Source organism: Mandrillus leucophaeus, unplaced genomic scaffold (genome assembly GCF_000951045.1).
Source record: "Mandrillus leucophaeus isolate KB7577 unplaced genomic scaffold, Mleu.le_1.0 Scaffold667, whole genome shotgun sequence".
Classification (NCBI taxonomy): domain Eukaryota; kingdom Metazoa; phylum Chordata; class Mammalia; order Primates; family Cercopithecidae; genus Mandrillus; species Mandrillus leucophaeus.
The window spans coordinates 1,692,499-1,710,698 of NW_012107219.1; the positions used below are offsets into that span (position 1 = coordinate 1,692,499).

The window sequence follows — 18,200 nt, forward strand, 5'->3', positions numbered from 1 at the left end:
TTGGAAGTAAAGCACTCATCAGCAAATGTAAAAGAACAGAAATTATAACAAACTGTCTCTCAGACCACAGTGCAATCAAACTAGAACTCAGGACTGAGAAACTCAATCAAAACCACTCAACTACATGGAAAATGAACAACCTGCTCCTGAATGACTACTGGGTACATAACGAAATGAAGGCAGAAATAAAGATATGCTTTGAAACCACTGATTCTTAACATTACAAAACGCCCTTATCATACCCTTGTGATAGACCTTCCAAAATCCCCCAGCTGGACTCACCATCAGCTGCCCACAGCAGCTTTGAAAAGAGAAAGTTAGGCTGGGTGCAGTGGCTCAGGCTTGTAATCCCAGCACTTTGTGAGGCCGTGGCGGGTGGATCATGAGGTCAGGAGCTCGAGACCAGCCTGGCCAACACAGTGAAACCCCATGTCTACTAAAAATTCAAAAATTAGCTGGATGTGGTGGTGGGCGTCTGTAATTCCAGCTACTTGGGAGGCTGAGGCAGGAGAATCACTTGAACCCAGGAGGTGGAGGTTGCAGTGAACCAAGATCACACCACTGTACTCCAGCCTGAGTGACAGAGCTAGACACCATCTCAACAAAATAAAATAAAATAAAAAATAAAAAAATAAAAGAAAGAAAAGAGAAAGTTATAGCTCTGAGCTGCCTATTCATCTTCCACCAGGAAAGTCATTTAACTTCTATGAGCCGCTCATCGTTTCTAAAGTAGAGGTTTACACGCTTTCAGATGAGAATTAAATGTAGAGATAATTTACAGACTATGAAGTATTATTGAAATGTGAGCTCTTTCATTGTATCTCTTGATAACTAAGAACACTCATCCAAGTGCATGGGATGGGTCAGGGAGAGGAGTGAGAAAAGACTGGAGGTTGCCCCTAAATTGGTAAGGTCAGGCATAGAATGATCTTTAAAAGAATATGTAAAGCTAAGGATCCACAATAAAGCACAGAAGAAAAAAAGGAAAAGAAAGGAAAGGGCAGGAAGGAAGTAAAGAAGAGAGAGAAAGAGAAGGAAAAAAGCCTAGGCTGGGAGGAGAGGGTCTGATCTGCATGCAGCCTCTGTCTCATATTAGCAGAGCAGAACAGACTCATTCCCCTCCTGTGTCTCAGCTCCTTCACCTGGAAGGGAGATGGCACAAGGAGGAGGAGTACCTCTGGCTCAACATGGCTGGTAAGAGGCCTTGAGAAAATACTTGGGAAATGCTTCATATACAGGGAAATTCAAAACAAGCATCAGATACTATTATTTTGGGTAAACTACTCAAGCCTCTATTTTCCACCTATAAAAAGAAAATCAACACTCAGGGTATAAGAGAATGACAATGGATGAGAGCCACTGCAGAAGACAACCAAGGCTCAGAGAAGAGGGGCTTCCCTCTGTTCACAATGGACGTTGTGACTCAAAATCAGGGCTTGGCTCCAAGTCCAGACTCTGACCTCTCTTCCACCCCTGCCTCTCCCTCCACTGCATACAAACTCACTTCCTTCATGATCTCATTTGGAGGCATACGGAGGTGGGGGGCAACCATCTAGCAGGAAATTATCCATCTCCCCACACCTAGTTGTCAGCATCCAGAGCCCCAGGGATCATCCTGTTACCTCATCAAGTAAGACACAGAGAAAAGAGAGAACAAATATTTCTGCTGCTCTTTTGGCTAATTAAATATCAGGCCCTATTTCTAAATGTCAACAAAAAGACCATTGCATTGCTAGGGGAGCTGTTACTAACATTCTTCATCCATTTGGTATGCACTTTAGTGGGGTCTTAGGAATATGCTGGGCAGTGGTTCTGAAAGCATAGTCATGGGCCAGCTGCATCAACCCCACCTGGGATTGTGTTAGAAAGGCAACTTCTCGGGCCCCACCCCAGACATACTAAATCAGACATTCTGAGAGTGGGGTCCAGCCTGTTAGCTTAAAAAGTCCTCCAGGTGATTTGGATGTTGTCTCAAGTTTGAGAACGATTTGTCAGCACAGACAAATGCAGGCTGTGAAGTCAGAAAACATGAACTCAAATCCTGGCTCATCCCCATGAAGAGGTAAAGTCACCTGTGCTTGGTCCCAGGTGAATTGTCATTTTATAATGAATAGCCTGTAAAACAAGGACAGCAATATTTACCATGAAAGTTAAACTAAATAGCACATGCATTAATCCTAGCAGATAGCAAGTCCTTGTAAATACGAGGTACTATCATGATTCTTAGATGATCTATGAATTATTTTAGGTGAATTTGAAGAAAGGGAAGGTTCTTTATGTTGGCCTCCTAGAACATGCTTTCTAATAACACTCTCTAGGTTTCCTGAGGTTTTAGGAGTTATAGAAGTCCTCCTCAGGGGGAGACTGAAGAACTCTGACATTTTGCAGCTGCTGGTCGCCTCTGGAAATAAGACCTCATTAATGCTGAGAGGGCAGAAGACGTCATTTGGTTTATAAAAAAATGGTGGAACACTATGCTGGTGTAATGGTAATTATGCTTAACGTTTATGAGCACTTTTTACAAACATAAGTCATCTATTTTCATTAGCTCATTTAATCCTTGCAGAAACCCTCCGAGGCAAGTACTATTATAGTTGTTAATTTATGGATGAGGAAAGCAAGGGTTACAGGGCTAAGTAACTGACCCACTGTTACACAGCTGCTAAGTGACCCAGCCAAGGTCTAGATCCAGCCAGTCTGTGACCGGGGTCTGCACTCTGAGCTTCCCCTGCCCTCCCAGTTCAGGAGTCCAGCATTTACCCTTCCCATAAGTGCTCTCACCCTCTTGTACGAAGCCCTTGGTTTTGTGACTGGTCCATTAGACTTGGCAAGCACCTGAGTGTCAGATGGAGCTAGAGGAGAAATGCAGATTCCTATCCCAGCTCTGCCTGAGGCCCTGCAGTGCTGTGAACTTCAGAACTTCCCCAGTGTGTCCTTCAGCACCATGGACAGGACCTGCAGCACCTCTATTTATTCTAACTCTGGGCATTTTGCCCCTAACCTACAAGGCTATTTGAGGGCACATAAGCAGCTAAACTAATTTCCCCTTAAACCCTTTAATTATTGTAAAAATAGAAGGCACTCAACCACAGTTATCCAACTCGATAACCATGAATAATGCACATTAATGCACAGGCTAAGAATAGGAGATGGGGGTGCTGATTAAGCCAGCCATGAACAAAGAGAAAAGGACCCAAAGCTAGAGGCAAATGGCGTAAATATATCTATATCTAGTTTCACAAATATAAAGACAAAGGTCTAATTTATATTTTCTGGTTCAGGGGTTCTATAATGCAGTCTTTATATAAAGCTGATTCCTATAAGATTTTTGAAGGTCAAGAATTCCCAGATATCAGTATCACATTGAAGGAGGGGCAGGGAACTGACACTGACCAATGCTGTGGTCAAAAGTGGGGGATCCCCACTCTTGTGTCTTGTATCAGACAGACACAGGTTTGGCCCTACTTACTAACCAGCTCTGTGACCTTGGCCATAGCCCAGCCTTCTTAAAGGGACTGTCAGAGGCTGAAGTTCATAAAACTGAATAGCCTGGAACATTAAGAGGTCAGTAAAAGACTGATGTCATGATTCTTCCCAGTACATGGCACTTCCTTTTCAAAGTCATTATACCGTTCCACATAAAATCACCAGTGCTGGCCAATAAATTCTGCATGGCTGCTATTGCTAAAACATGCTCATCTTATGCCTCAGGGAGAACTTAAAAACATCAAAAGTGTGTGTGCTGTCCCTCATTATGCCAAATATTTCATCAGTGGCAAAAACCCCTTGTCTTTTGGGGCTACCATAAACTGGGTAGCTTGTAAACTACAGAAATTTGTTTCTCGCTGTTCTAGAGGCTGGAAAAGTCCAAGATCAAGGTGCCATCAGATTTGGTGTCAGATGAGGGCCTGCTTTTTGGTTCACAGATGGCTGTCTTTTCACTGTAACCTCACATGGTGGCAAGGACAAATGGGCTCTCCGGGATCTCTTTTATAAGGGCCAATCCAGTCATTCCTAAGGGCTCCACCCTCATGACCCAATCACCTCCCAAGAACCCCACCTCCCAATACCATCACCTTGGTGGTTAGCATTTCAACATATGGATTTGGGGAGCACGCACTTTCAGACCATGGTTCCCCTGATATGTAGAAGTGCCTTGTGGTTTCTGGAGAACTTTCTTGGTCACCACTCTGGGAGAGGGGCTCCAGGAAGAAAACCCACATGTCGTGGAGCTCCCTTTTCATTTCTCCTCCCACTCTGCAGTCCAATTCTACCTCCAAGCAATCTTCTTATAACTTCAGGTAAAGTCTGCCTTTGAAAGACACTGAAGAAAGAACCTGGTTCCGATCAGAAGGACCCATTATTTAACAGTGTGGACAGCACAAGGTGTGTCTGTCGTGTTGGGATAAGAGAAGACCTGACTTCTCTGTAACTGCAGACCCGACTGTTATCCAAAGGGCCCCAATCCAATGAGAAGCAGGACTGAGTAGGAACATACCTTCTCTCCAATGACTGTGCCCTATCAGCCATACAGTGGCCAGAGTGATTTTTTTTAGAACACCCTACATCCCTATTCTCCGATTTACTCTTAAAAGTTCATCACTCTTCAAAGCTCACAACCCCATTTGCTGTCCCTGCCTAGCCGCCCAGCACCATGCTGGGTCCTCAGCTAGTACTTGCTATGATTTCAAACAAGCCAGAGCTCATTATAAAGTAGTTTGTCCTATATCCTTTGACAATGAAATCAGTCCCATGAATGTGTGCACATGTTTTTCCAAGCCTCAGTGCCCTTTTCCGTTAAATGGGCATAACGATGCCTTTCACCTACAATCTACAGGAAGGACAAATAGGACAATGCCCATAGAAATGCCTGGCTTGATGCTGGACACTTTGATGGTGACTGGATTAGAAACACCCCTAAGGTTTCAGCAGGCAAAGGGGGATGCTGGGCGTGCAAAGAGGAGGAATCAATGACAAGGAGGCAGAGATATCCTGAGCATGACCATGGAAAGATAAACCCAGAATCAGCAGGAGACAAACACTGGGGAAGGGTCCCGCGGGCCCCATCATGTACGGTAGGATGTGCACACCAAGCACACTGGACTCCATCTGCCAAGCAACACAGAACAGCGTAACTCCAGTGGCAGTTTAAGGTCAAATGCAAACTTATGAGCACTTGCATGTTTCAAACGGGACAGTGTATGTAAACCAAATAAAGACATCTGGAACAGAGGAATTCCAGGCACCTTGACCGTTCTTCCATTTGGTAATTAGCATCTTATTTGTTTAGCAAACTACCCCACAAAGACCCTCCCATGACGTGACTTCGGAACTCTCAGGTGGATTTCCTGCACACGTGGCATCCTCTTCAGAATGTGGAGCCAAGGCTCTGAGAAGGCTGCATCCCAGGAAGCTGGAAGAACCTGGACAACTTGCCTGGTTCAGAGACTCACCTTTCACCATGTTCATCCCCTGTCAGGTTTATGTGCCAGTAAAATGGAAGAAAACCATAAAAGACAATGAACTGATGTTTCTGTGACCCAAAGTTCTATCTACTGCTGAGTCGACGAACCCAATACAATTTAGCTGAGTTTCTTATATTTTCTTGCTGATTTTTTTTTCTGGGGCACCATACTGTGAAATCTGAGCAGAAAATCCATATGAAGTTTTATTTATTGCCATATGGATTTCTGTGAAAAAGCTTAAGAAATGACTTTTTGGTGGTGCTTGTTTCCCCCTCTACCAAATGCTGAGTCCCTAGTTGCTGATCCAAGCATGGCTTTGTGGGACACTTTGCCCCCATTTCATTCCTGGTGGGTGTCAGGGCCCCTCACTATCTGTAAGATGTGGTCCAGGTTCCATCAGGTCCATCCTGTCCACTCCAGGAAAGATGGGTTTCTTCAGGACCCAACACTGTCCCACCTCCAGGTCATTGTCTAGGCAAATCCCTGCCTGAAAGGCCACTCCCATCAACATCCCAACCCAACTTGACCTGCAATATTAATAATAGCTACTGTTCATAAAGAAAGCTAAGACCACTGGCAGGAAATGCATTGTCTCGCGGCTCTAAGACATTGGAGATCTGCCTCAGGTGAGCCTGCTCTCTACGCAGCAACTGATCCGTTTTAGGGCCAAGCTTCTCAGGATCACCTTCATCTTCTTTAAACTGGCTCCTTTCATGGTACCAACATGGCTATGGGAATTTCAAGGCTCTCATGCTTACATCCTTGGGCCCAGGGAGAAAAGAGCATCTGTCGTGGTCCTTGTAAGTGAAAGTACTGAGTCCGTTCTAATGGGACTAACCTGGAGAACGTGGCTGAACTGATCCTCATGCTTGGAGAAGACTCAGACCTGATTCTTGCTCAGTCTTTCTGAAGTTGCTTCATTTACCAGGTCCCTTGCTATCTCTTCCCGTGGATAAACTTGCCAACTCCTCACATCAGCTAATGAGAGTGTGCTGTTGTTGTTACTGTTATATTCCGTGTATGGACCAAGGTCACTCACTTTCTCTAAGCCTCAGTTTCCTTAGCTGCCAAAGAACAGTGATTCAATCAGCTCTACAACTTCCCTTCATTTTAGTAACAATCAGTGATTGTGTTTCCTGGGCATATACTAACTGCGTGACCTTGTGCAGGTCACTTGACCTCAGTGCCATGTTCTCCTCATCCTTGAAATGGGCACAGCGTTGCCTTCCCTGAAATATTGTCTTAATGATGGGACAGTAAGTATGAAATATCCTTAGCAGGATGCCTGGCACATGCAGAAGCCAATGTACATTGCCGCAGCGGTTAATTACAATTCCAAATATATATAAAAACACACAGCCAGAATAAGAGTATTACCATCCCTGGACCCATCGAGCTCTGGTCTACCCAATACCCCCAAACTCAATCCAACCTGTGTGGCAATTACTTTGGAGACAACAGTCAGCTAAGAAGCCAGTTGGTTAAGCCTAGTCTCAATGCATAAGTCACGAGTAGCCTTCTACCCTCTCTAGACGCTATCAATCCCCTCAGCCCACTCTGGTCTCCTCATTTCTGGAGGAGAAGCAGAGACTTCAAGTTACAGAAAAGAGCCCTAGGGGGCAAAGGCTGGGGGTGGGCTGATTCCCTAGTCTCAGAGTTGCTGCCTGAAAGCGACTTTATGCATCATCTCATCCCACCTCCTCCATTGTACAGAGGAGGAAGCAGAGTCCCAGAGAGGGAAGTGACTCACTCCAAATCACACAGCTAATATGTGGTGGAATCTAGACTCAGACTTCGCTAAAAATATCAACTGCAGGAAAATGTCAACTGAGGACAGAGCCAGAAGTGCCAGCGTCCATTCAGCTGCCTGTCTCTCCTGCCAACATTGAAGATGTGAGGAGGTCTCCATGGCCACAACTATGCCCTCACAGCATCAGACCCTTGAATGTGATGCTGCAGGTAGGACTCCTGTCACCAGAAGGTGCCTTCAGGTGTGAGGAGAACAGGCATCCAAGGCTGCCCACTGTGAGTTCACCCCAGAGCCAATGAGGCAGAGATGCCCCACAGTCCACAGGGAGGAAGGAGGCTGCCAGTCCCTGCCTGGTGACAGGAACACATGTGAAGGACACATTCGTTGAGAGCAAAGGCTGGTCCCAGAGGAACGTGGGAAGGAGGCCACAGAGCTGCATGGTATTGCCTGGCAGGTACCACCCAGATTGAGTGTTCTGACCTCCAGACCCCGGCAGCCCCGGATCCTGATTTGGAGGCATACCTGGGCACCCTCTTCATACCCTGTGCTCAACCTCTGCTCACTGGAACCGAGCATGCAAGTAACAATGAAAGTAGCTGCTGGGCTGGGCACGGTGACTCACGCTTGTAATCTCAACACTTTGGAAGGCCGAGACAGGCAGATCACCTGAGGTCAAGAGCTTGAGACCATCCTGGTCAACATGGTGAAACCCCGTTTCTACTAAAAATACAAAAATTAGCTGAGCATGGTGGCGCACGTCTGTAGTCCCAGCTACTCAGGAGGCTGAGGCAGGACAATTGCTTGAACCCAGGAGGTGGAAGTTGCAGTGAGCCAAGACAGTGCCACTGCACTCCAGCCTGGTGACAGAGTGAGACTCCGTCTCAAAAAAAAAAAAAAAAAATTGGAGGAAGAAAGTAGCTGCTGAACATTGTTGATGGGAAAGCAGATGGTATCACCACTGTGGAAAACAGTATGGTGGCTCCTCAAAAGAAAGATTAAAAATAGAACTACTGTATGATCTAGCAATTCTGCTTCTGACTATTTATTCAGAAGAGTTGGAATCAGGATCTCACAGAGATACCCACAGCAGCATAATTCATGATAGCCACGATATGGAAACAACTTAGATGTCCATCAGTGGATGGATGGATAAAGAAAACATGGTATACTGAATTGCTAGATCTTACAGTAGCTCTATTTTTAATACCCAACAGAATGCGATTCAGCCTTTAAAAAGAAGGAAATTCTGTCATTTTTAACAACATGAATGAATCTGGAGGACATTATACTAACTGAAATAAGCCAGATGCAGGAAGACAAATACTACATAATTCCACATATGAAGTACCTAAAATAGTCGAATTCCTAGAATTAAAGAGTAGAATAGTAGCTTCCAGGGGTTGGGGGAGAAGAAATGGGGAGATGCCAATTAATGGGCAAAAAATCTCAAGCAAAACGAATGCATTCTAGGGATCTGCTGCACCACACCGAGCCTATGGCCAATAGTGCTGTACTGCACACTTAAAAGTTTGTTAGGAGGGTAGATCTCATATTGTGTCCTTACCAAAATTAAATGAAACTAATTTAAAAAAAAAAAAAAAAACTTAAACCAAGAAAGTAGCTACTGAATTTGAGCATCTAGGTTCCAGGTGCTGTGCTTTTAAATCACAGAGAAGTCATGAAAAGTGGTGGGAGAATTTTAGGTCGGGAGATGGAGGCTCAAAACTGATGGCAGAGCCAGAGAGTGGCAGAATGGAGACATGAACTACATCTGCCTGGTTGTACCACTTAAGTTATGCTGTGTGTTGTGCTACATCCAAACTGCTTTTCATTCTTGTGAGGTAGTCATTCTACACGTGCGCCTATGCTTTTAACGGAGGAGCTCATTGTGAAATAAAGAACGACATAAAGAAATTTGAGGGAGAAAATAAATGTCCTCATAACTTTTTCACCCACAGACAACCAGCGGTTAATAATAGGGATTTGTCTCCATCGTTAATTTCTCTGTCCCCCCCTCTTTCAGTCACACACACACACACACGCATGCACACACAGCTGGTGTCATATTGTATATACATTTTGCAACGTGCTTAAAAATGAACAGAGTATTGACTGCATTTTCTAGGTCATTAGTTCTTCTCCTAAATGTCATTTTGCATCATCAAATAACTTGCATTATTGAGGTGTACAATAATGCATTTTGCCCACTACACAGCATTGTGTCATTTCTAGTCTCATTTATAAAGTACACATGGATATGTACTTGTGCATATCCTTGATTTATCTCCTTAGAGCAGAACTAGATGTGTAAGAGTGCCTACAGGGAGAGAATGAGCTGGCCACATGAAAGCTGTTTCCTGTTTCTACTGTAACTTAATGGAGTGTTACATGTGTTACATAACCAGCCCTATGCAAGGGACTAACGTGACCCCCTCTGAGCAATGAATGACCTCTCCGGATCCAACAGCACTACATTTTGAGTCCACAAGTGCCTGGACTCCAGTGAAAGTATCAACATGCATTTGCACTGTAGTCTCGTGGCTGCCTCTCCAGGAAGATGACAATTTCTTTGTTTCTTTTTTCCTTTTGTTTTTTAAATAGCTGGTATGAGTAGAAAATAGCATTTTTAGTGGCTCTCTGCTTTTTATTTATCCTTATAGGCTAACCTCTTAAGAAGAATTTCTTCTTTAGGAGGAATCCCATATTTCCCAGATCAGTCAAGCCTGTGCATGTTTTACTGCAGGTAAAAGAAGGTGCAACATGCATAACTGTGGAGAACATCTTTATTTTTCCCACAAATTCTTCTGATGTCCTTTACTTTACCTAGCAGAACCTGCCCCCAGATTTCCACTTCTCAGGTATAGTTCAAACATCAACATTTTCAACAGAATATGCCCGGAATTCCCCAAGATATATGTGTCCTACTCAATATTCCAACCACCATTTTACCATTTTCTGCCTCCACCTTCTATCTTTCTGCTGAGTACAGTACACGCTTCAACCACCCAAGTCACAGAGGACACACATTGAGGCCAGTTACACAGCCCAGGACACTTCTTTTCCCCCACTCTAATTGTTTCCAGGCAACATAATAGTAGCATACAGCTCCCCCAAACCCAAGTCCTCTGTCCCATTCCCTTGAAGGAGTGTGATAAAAGGAAGATTCTTACCTTTTCACCCTTTTCCCCTCGGCCAAAAGGTCCTATGCCCTAGAAAAATGAAAGAAGAAGGCAAAGATTCACTACAGAGCATCTCCATGGCATGACATTGCAAATGGCAGCATCATCCTGAGATTTGAAAGGATTAGATATTTTCTCATCAGCTCTGCCTAGTAGCCACTAAAAGAAATGATGACTATTGTTAACTGAGTGTGCATTCTCATGAGTATCATCTCACTTAATGTTTCCAATAACTCAATATTATAGTTACTCTTCTTTGTTTCCATAACAGTTTCACTGAAATATAATTTGCATACCATATAATTTACCTACTTAAAATGTACAGTTCAATGATTTTTAGTGTATCTATAAAGTTGTACAACAAAATCCCCACAAGCAACTTTAGAATATTTTTATCACCTCAGAAACAACCCGTATCTATTAGCAATGACTCCATACTTCCTCTACTCCAGCTCTAGGAAAATATTAATCTATTTTCTGTTTCTATAGATTTGTCTATTCTGTACATTTTTTATATAAATGGAATCATATAATATGTGGCCTTTTATGATTGGCTTCTTTCACTAAGCAAAGTCTTTCCAAGGTTAATCCATGTCGGACCATGTATAAGTACTTCGTTTTATTGCAAAATGATATGACATTGTATGGATATGACATACATTTTGTTTACCTATTCTTCAGGTGATAGACATTTGGGTTTTCTACTTTTGGCTATTGTAAATAATGCTGCTATAAACATTTTTGTGAAAGTTTTTGTGTAAACATATGTTTGCATTTTTGAGGGGTGTATTTCTAAAAGTAGAATTGAATGGCTGGGTCATATGATAACTCTGTCTCTAACCTAAGGGCTGCAAGACTGTTTTCCAAAGCAACTGCATCAAGTTATGCAAGCAATCCATGAAGATTCCAATTTCTCCACATTCCTAGTTGTTCTACCCATTATTGAAAAGGAGGTATTGAAGTCTTTAATTAGTTTTAATTAGTTTTTCATTCTGCCTTTAAATTCTGTCAGTTTTTGCTTCATGTATTCTGGGGCTTTGTTAGGTGCATATATGTTTATAATGGCTATATTTTTGAGAATTAATTTTTTATCATTATGAAATGTCTCTGTTTATTGATTTTTTTGTTTTAAAGTCTATTTTGTCTAATACTGCACTGTCATCCCAGCTTTCTATGTTTTTTATTTTCAAGATGTATATTTTCCATCCTTTTATTTTTAACCTATTGAAATCTATTTGTATCTTTGAATACAAAAGACACAACCTATTTGTATCTTTGAATCTAAAGTATGTCTTCTATAGACGGGATATAGTTTGATCTTGTTATTATAACCTGTCTTAACATTTCTGCTTTTTAGTTGGTTCATGCAGTATATTCACATATATTATTATATAATTAGATTTATATATGCCATATTAGTTTTTGTTTTCTACAGGTCTCCTGTCCCACTTTTGTTCCTTTATTGCTCCTTTACTGATCTTTTTTGGAATTGAGTACTTTTTTGGGTAACATTTATACTACTTTCATGACATTTTAACTATATATTTTGGAGTTATTTTCTTAGAGGGTGCTCTAGAGTTTATCTTATGCGTAACTTAATAGGGTCTACTGTAGATTTATAAAAACTTACTTCCAGTTAGACATAGAAACATACTCCTTCTTAGCTCTATGCCTTCTTCCCCCTTTTTCATGCTATTGCTATGCATATTACATGCGTGTTTGTTAACACCAACCATACATGGTTGTAATGTATTATTATACATAGCTTGCCATCCCTCTGCCTTCTAGCCTCAACCAGTTCTGATGACTCAGTTGTTAATCTTATTGGAGTTTCCTGGTAAATGATGAGTCATTTGTTTCTCTTGCTACTTTCAATTTTTTTTTGGAATTTTTGGAATTTTTACTATGATGTTTGTAAGTGTAGCTCTTTGTGTTTATCTTAATTGGGGTTCACTGAGCATCCTGAATATGTAGACTACTACTTTTCATAAAATCTGAGATGCCTTCCGCCATTATTTGTTTGAATACTTTTCTGCTCCTTTCTCTCCTCTTCTACTTTAATTCCCAGTAGGTGCAGATTTGTGCACTTTATGAACGCCTACATTTCTCCAATACTCTGTCCATTTTTCTTCATTATTTTTTCTCTCCGTTCTTCAGATTACATCATCTCTACTGATCTATCTTTAAGAATTCTGATCTTTCTTTTGAGCCTCTCTAGTTTTTAAATTTCATTTATTATAATTTTAAACTCCAGAACTTACATTTGGTTCTTTATAATTTCTAACTTGTTATTGATATTCTGTATTTGATGAAATATTGTCATTATGCCTTCTTTTGCTTACATCAGAATAATTTCCTTTAGTTCTTTGATCATAATTACAATGATTGCTTGGAAGGCTTTGTCTGTTAAATCCGATATTTGTGTCCTCTCTCAGGCAGTTTCTGTTGTCTGCTGCCTTTTTGAGTGTATGTGTCACATTTTTGTTTCTTAGCATGTCTCATAATTTTTGTTGAAAATTGGACATTTTAGAAAATATAGCAGTCCTGGATACAGACACTTCCCCTACAAAAATTGTTTTTGTTGTTTTCTTGTTTATTTGCTCACTGACTTGGCTCGATTATTTTAATTAAGTCTCTTCCCTTTCCCCAGTGTTACAACTCTGAGGCCAATTTTCAGAGGACATGGCCTTGGACCTGTACACAGTCACCCCAGGATGACAATGGTTTTAACAAGGCTCATTTTGAACGTTTCTTTTCTTGATTTCTCTGTCAAACTGTCTGCCTCTGCTGACATTCAATCTAGCTCTTAGGTTCCATTACTTTCCAACTGATTCCTTTACTATTTTCTACAATGCTATATAGACTTTCATTGCTCCATAGTCTGATCAAACTGAATCAGGTCCCCTTTGCATGGGTAGCTGTTGTGGGCAGTCATTGAGGTTTTTTGCCCATGCCAGGAGCAGTCTTCTTTGTGGCGTTTTCTCCCTGATTCTTTCTGATAAGCTAGCTATGGTGAAGTTATGGTTTACTATAGAGTACCACGCTCCTCTTAACTTCTTATCACCAACATCTCCTTTGTTTCTAGAGAACCCTTACACTTATACTTCTCCACATTCTGTTTCAAAGTCCATGCCTTTGGGGAGAGCTTCAGAGTTCTTTGTTCTTAAGGACTGTATCCTGGGCTAAATATCTGCATCCCTGCTCTAGAACTGGGAGCTGGGAGCTGGGACCATGGCCCTCTTCTCTTGGAATGGTGCCCTGGCTGGGAAGGTGCAGTAGTGTCTGCTTTTTTCAACTTGCATCCTTCACTGGGGAGCCTCCACCTATGACTGAGCTTGGAAAGGGCTGATCAGAATCCCAGCATTCTTGGCTTGTCATGCCTGAGGTTGCACCTCCACCCTGTGAATGGGGGTTGGGTAGAGGAAGCGAGCCCTATCCCTTGGCTGCATCCGCCAAGAATTCAGACTCTGGAACTCCAGATGCAGAAGGTGAAAAGTGTTGGAATTTCACCAGGTATTATCTTTTTGGAGGGAGTAGATTCACAGAGTTCCTCTTGTTGCCATTTCAGAAGCAGAACCCCTACAGATATTATTTTTATATATGTTTCACAAATGTGAAAAGTGAAGCTCAGAAAGTTCTAGCAAATTCTTCAGTTCTTGAAGCTAGTAGGTTGTAGAACCAAAATTTGAATGTAGGCTGCTGATGCTGGTGCTGCTTCCTCAATCACAGGCTATTTGGCCTCAATAGAGCTGCTGATGACATCAGGCAGGCAATCATGATCATAATTATGCCATGGAACACTGCCCGGAGTTCAGGGCTCCAGAGTACATCCATGTTTGTTCTCTGGCTGATTCTGGTGGTTTCTCTGAATTCAGAATGTCCTCCCAATCTCCCTTCCTTTGAACCCAGCTACAAGTGACAGCACATGTGCTAGAGTGGGTCTTGTCCCAGACATGGAGGAGAGAGGAATGGGCCGGGCATTTCCTACACCTACTGCCTGACAAGTGAGTTCCTAAAAAACCACATGTGTATGAGTTACCGCCCTTCTCTGAGCTTGTTTGCTCATCTGTGAGGTAGGCATTTCACCAGGCCTCACCTCACTAAGCTGATGTGAGAGTTAGGTGAGCCTCAAGCCTGTGAAGCATGTAAGGCAGAGCCAGCAGTGCAGTAAGGGCTGGTAAATGTGACCAGCTCTCCTTATTTACATGTCTTTTTGCACACAACAGGTGCTTCCTACCTACACAAAGGAGGTAGATATGCATGTGTAAGTGAAGGTGAAGCACAGCCAAGTGAGCACAAGACCTAGATTAAAGCAGATGCAGGTGCAAATTCTGTCTCTGCTACATCCAGCCTCTGTGACTGAGGGCAAGTCATCCAAGCCTGAGAAACCAGTGTCATCCCCATTAGAGACGTCATGAGACTATGTCAAAAGCTGTTGCATGGAGCAAATGTTAGACTCCACATGATACACATGCCAAGAAGGGTAGATGGCATCACTACAGCATGAGAGGGCGACAGTGTGGGGTGCTGAGGGAATTGCATTTGCCAGGCTAATTCTTCTAGGGAAGAGGCTTGTCTTGTTTCCCGGGTTTCCTCCTGAGCACTGAGAACATAGAAGGAACTAATTATAATCACATACACCAAAAAAGACAACGGTCATTCACTGATCACCCACTATGGGCCAGGCATTTTGTAAACCAAGTAGTTATACTCCTCATTTTGCTAATGTGTAAATGAGGCTTTACCCCAGCACTTTGAGAGGCCGAGGCAGGGGGATTACCTGAGGTCAGGAGTTCGAGACCAGCCTGGCCAACATGGTGAAACCTCGTCTCTACTAAAAATATAAAAATTAGCTGGCGTGGTAGCACACACCTGTAATCCCAGCTACTTGGGAGACTGAGGCAGGAGAATCGCTTGAACCTGGGAGGCGGAGGTTGCAGTGAGCAAAGATCATGCCACTGTACTCTAGCCTGGGCAACAAGAGCAAGACTTCGTCTCCAAAAAAAAAAAAGAAAGAAAGAAACCTGCCCAAGGTCACACAGCTAATAAAGGCTGCAGCGAAGGACAATGACCAAGGCTCATTTGACACCAAACTTGTGCTATCGATGCTACATGATTCCATGCAGGAGGGCAGGGGTTAGTGCTTCCACCAGGACAGCGACTGACTGCACTCACTACTGTTCTAAACCATTTACATGCATTAATTTATTTAATCTTCATAATGCTACTGAATAGGTTGTTTTATTATCCCCATTGTACAGATGAGAAAACTAAGGATAGAAAGGTTAAGTATCTCGGTGAAGCCAGAATCCACTTCTCAGCCATTCAGCTCCTGAGGGCCACCCTGAACTGTGACTTCTTCGTCTCTGCAATTCTTTCCTGGCCATCATTAATTGTGTTCCCTCATCAGCTGAAAGATTCATGAATATAATTCATGCTAGGCCAGGTGTTGGAAATGCTGTGACTATAAATTACAGTCAGGACACCTGGGAGTCCTCTAACGCTGGGATGGAGGAGGTGCTGTGGGAACACAGAGCTGGGGTTTGGAGCAATGTCCTGGAGAATTAGACATAGTTGAGTAGGAATGATGAGAACTCATGAGCCAAGCAGGAAGGTGTGGTGAAGGGAAAACAGGGGTGGGGAGAAGGAAGCATTATTCTTGGCACAGGAAAGAGCCTGTGTAATGGCCAGAGTCAGGAAGGGTACAACAAAATGACAAATTAGAGGGTTAGTAACTGTGATGATTCAAAGCAGAGAATTCTGGTTATGGGATGGCAAGAGACAAGGCTAGAGAGTCCACCAAGGCCATATCCAGCAGGCCTCCATGCCCATGGAGAGAAGCTAGGGCTTCATCCCAAGGGTGGTATGGGGGTAGTGCCTGGCCCCTGCCAGGTATTCAGCCCACACTTGCTGATTTGCATGATCGGAGGGCCCTGGGTCCCCCACACCAGCCCTGAGGTTCAGCCATGCAGAAGGGCAGCCATCTACTCACCACATCACCTTTCTCTCCCTTAGGTCCAGGAGCGCCAACCGGCCCAGTGGCTCCTGTGTCTCCCTGAGGGGTTGAGACCAGAGACAAGCATCAGATTAGGTTCACTGACAGGGCTCTTGCACAGACAGGACCCTCATGGCCAACCTTGCTCCAGTTCCCTAGAAGTAGCTGATTTCATCTTTGCCATTTCTGCAATGAGGCCATGTGTCCCACCCTTGGAGAGGAGGAAGCATCTAAGTCATCCCCCAACATCACAATTGCAGGAACCAGGGACTTCTTGAGGAAAGCAACTGCATCAAAGCATTGCACATTCATCCTTGGGAATGGCCTACCACTGATCCCACCACCAGGGCCTCAGAAGGCAAAGTGGAAGCTCCAGGTGTGAACAGCAGCTCTGCCACTTCACATGAGCACATCTTTACGGTCTTTGGGCCTCAGGCTTCTCTTCTATAAACAGGCACATCCTCACGCAGGCACACAAGATTAAGAGCATAAAGGTGCTTTGAAAACTTTCAAGTGTCAACCAGAGTCCCCTGGGCATTCCGTTTGTATAACAAGTCCATCCCTGTGCACCTGGGGCCCTCATACCTGTCCAGGAGGAGAAAGAGAGCAGGTAGAGGAAAAAATTGTGTCTGCAAAGGAGGAAAAACTCATCACAAGCCAAGTGTTGAACCGGAGCCCAAATCTCCTGCCATCTCATGAGCCAATCCAAGATAGGTGTAGGCACAGGAAACAGAGCCTTCAGTTCTACTCTTTTGTCTTTTTTATTGGTCTGGAACTTTATCTCTCTTGTTCCCATCTCATCTTTTATAGTCTAAGAACACGTGGCTACTTTGCTTATGCTGTTCCCTTTGGCTATGATGCCCTTCCCTGCCTCCTTGGTCCTGGGCAGTTCTTGTCTATTCTACTGGACCCAGCTGGTCAGGGCCATCAGCGGAAAGGTGTCCTGAAGTCCTACCAGGTAGCAATGGGGACTCTTCTCTCAGCGCCTCAGCTCCTGGGCCCCTCTATCCTGACTCTCTTCATACTATCCCACTCCTCTCTTTCCTGCCTCCCTTCCCCTTGGCCTGTGAGTCCTGGGGACCAGGCTCTCAGTCAGTCACTTTTATATTCCCACATCACGACTGGGCCTTGCACCCAGCATACTCAGCTTATGCATGTGGACAGAGCCCGAGCTCTCTGTAGGGACACGGAACCACCAGGAACCCCAGCCTTTGACTTAGGGTCCTAACCATGGTTTGGGACAATGTGATGGATGACACTATAGGACCACAATTGCAAGTGAGCTCTGCGGGAGCTGGGCACATCTCCAGGTGGCTGTATCAGTTTCCCTTTTCAGTGCTCCTCTGCTCCCATCGTTTCTGCTGTCCTTGTGGGGCCTGGGGCCTGCTCTGCTCAAGCACAGCAGAGGCAGCCATTACCAAACAGCCCTTGTTTCATACAAATGTCTTCTACTGAGAGGCCTATGAAACCCCAGGTAGCTTTGGTCTTCCCTCCTGTCACAGCCGAGAATCTGAGGTCACTTCTCAGAGGAGCTCAATGATGCAGAAACCCCTGCCATCCTCCTAACAGTGACCAGCTGGCACCTGGGCCGCTCTGAGCTGCTCTCCGTCAGCACAAAGAGAGGACTCACCAGGGGAGAGGAGCTCAGGGGGCAGCAGGGGTGTGTGTGATGGTGTGTGTGTGTGATGAGAGGTGTGTGTGTGTGGTAAGGTGCATGTGTGTGATGGTATGTGTGTGTGATGGTGTGTGTATGTGTGATGGGGTGTGTGTGATGTGGGGTGTGTGTGTGCATATGTCTGTGTGTGTATGTG

General features: G+C 43.9%; 1 protein-coding gene across 1 annotated transcript in view; it reads right to left on the reverse strand.

Moving 5' to 3' along the window:
* Nucleotides 1-18,200, reverse strand: part of COL22A1 (collagen, type XXII, alpha 1) — a 263,426-nt gene that overhangs the window by 206,225 nt on the left and 39,001 nt on the right. The window contains exons 9-10 of the mRNA XM_012001612.1: nt 16,387-16,449; nt 10,386-10,424 (exon numbers count right to left, since the gene is read on the reverse strand). Coding sequence (XP_011857002.1) covers nt 10,386-10,424; nt 16,387-16,449 — 102 coding nt within the window. The remainder of the gene's footprint in view (nt 1-10,385; nt 10,425-16,386; nt 16,450-18,200) is intronic.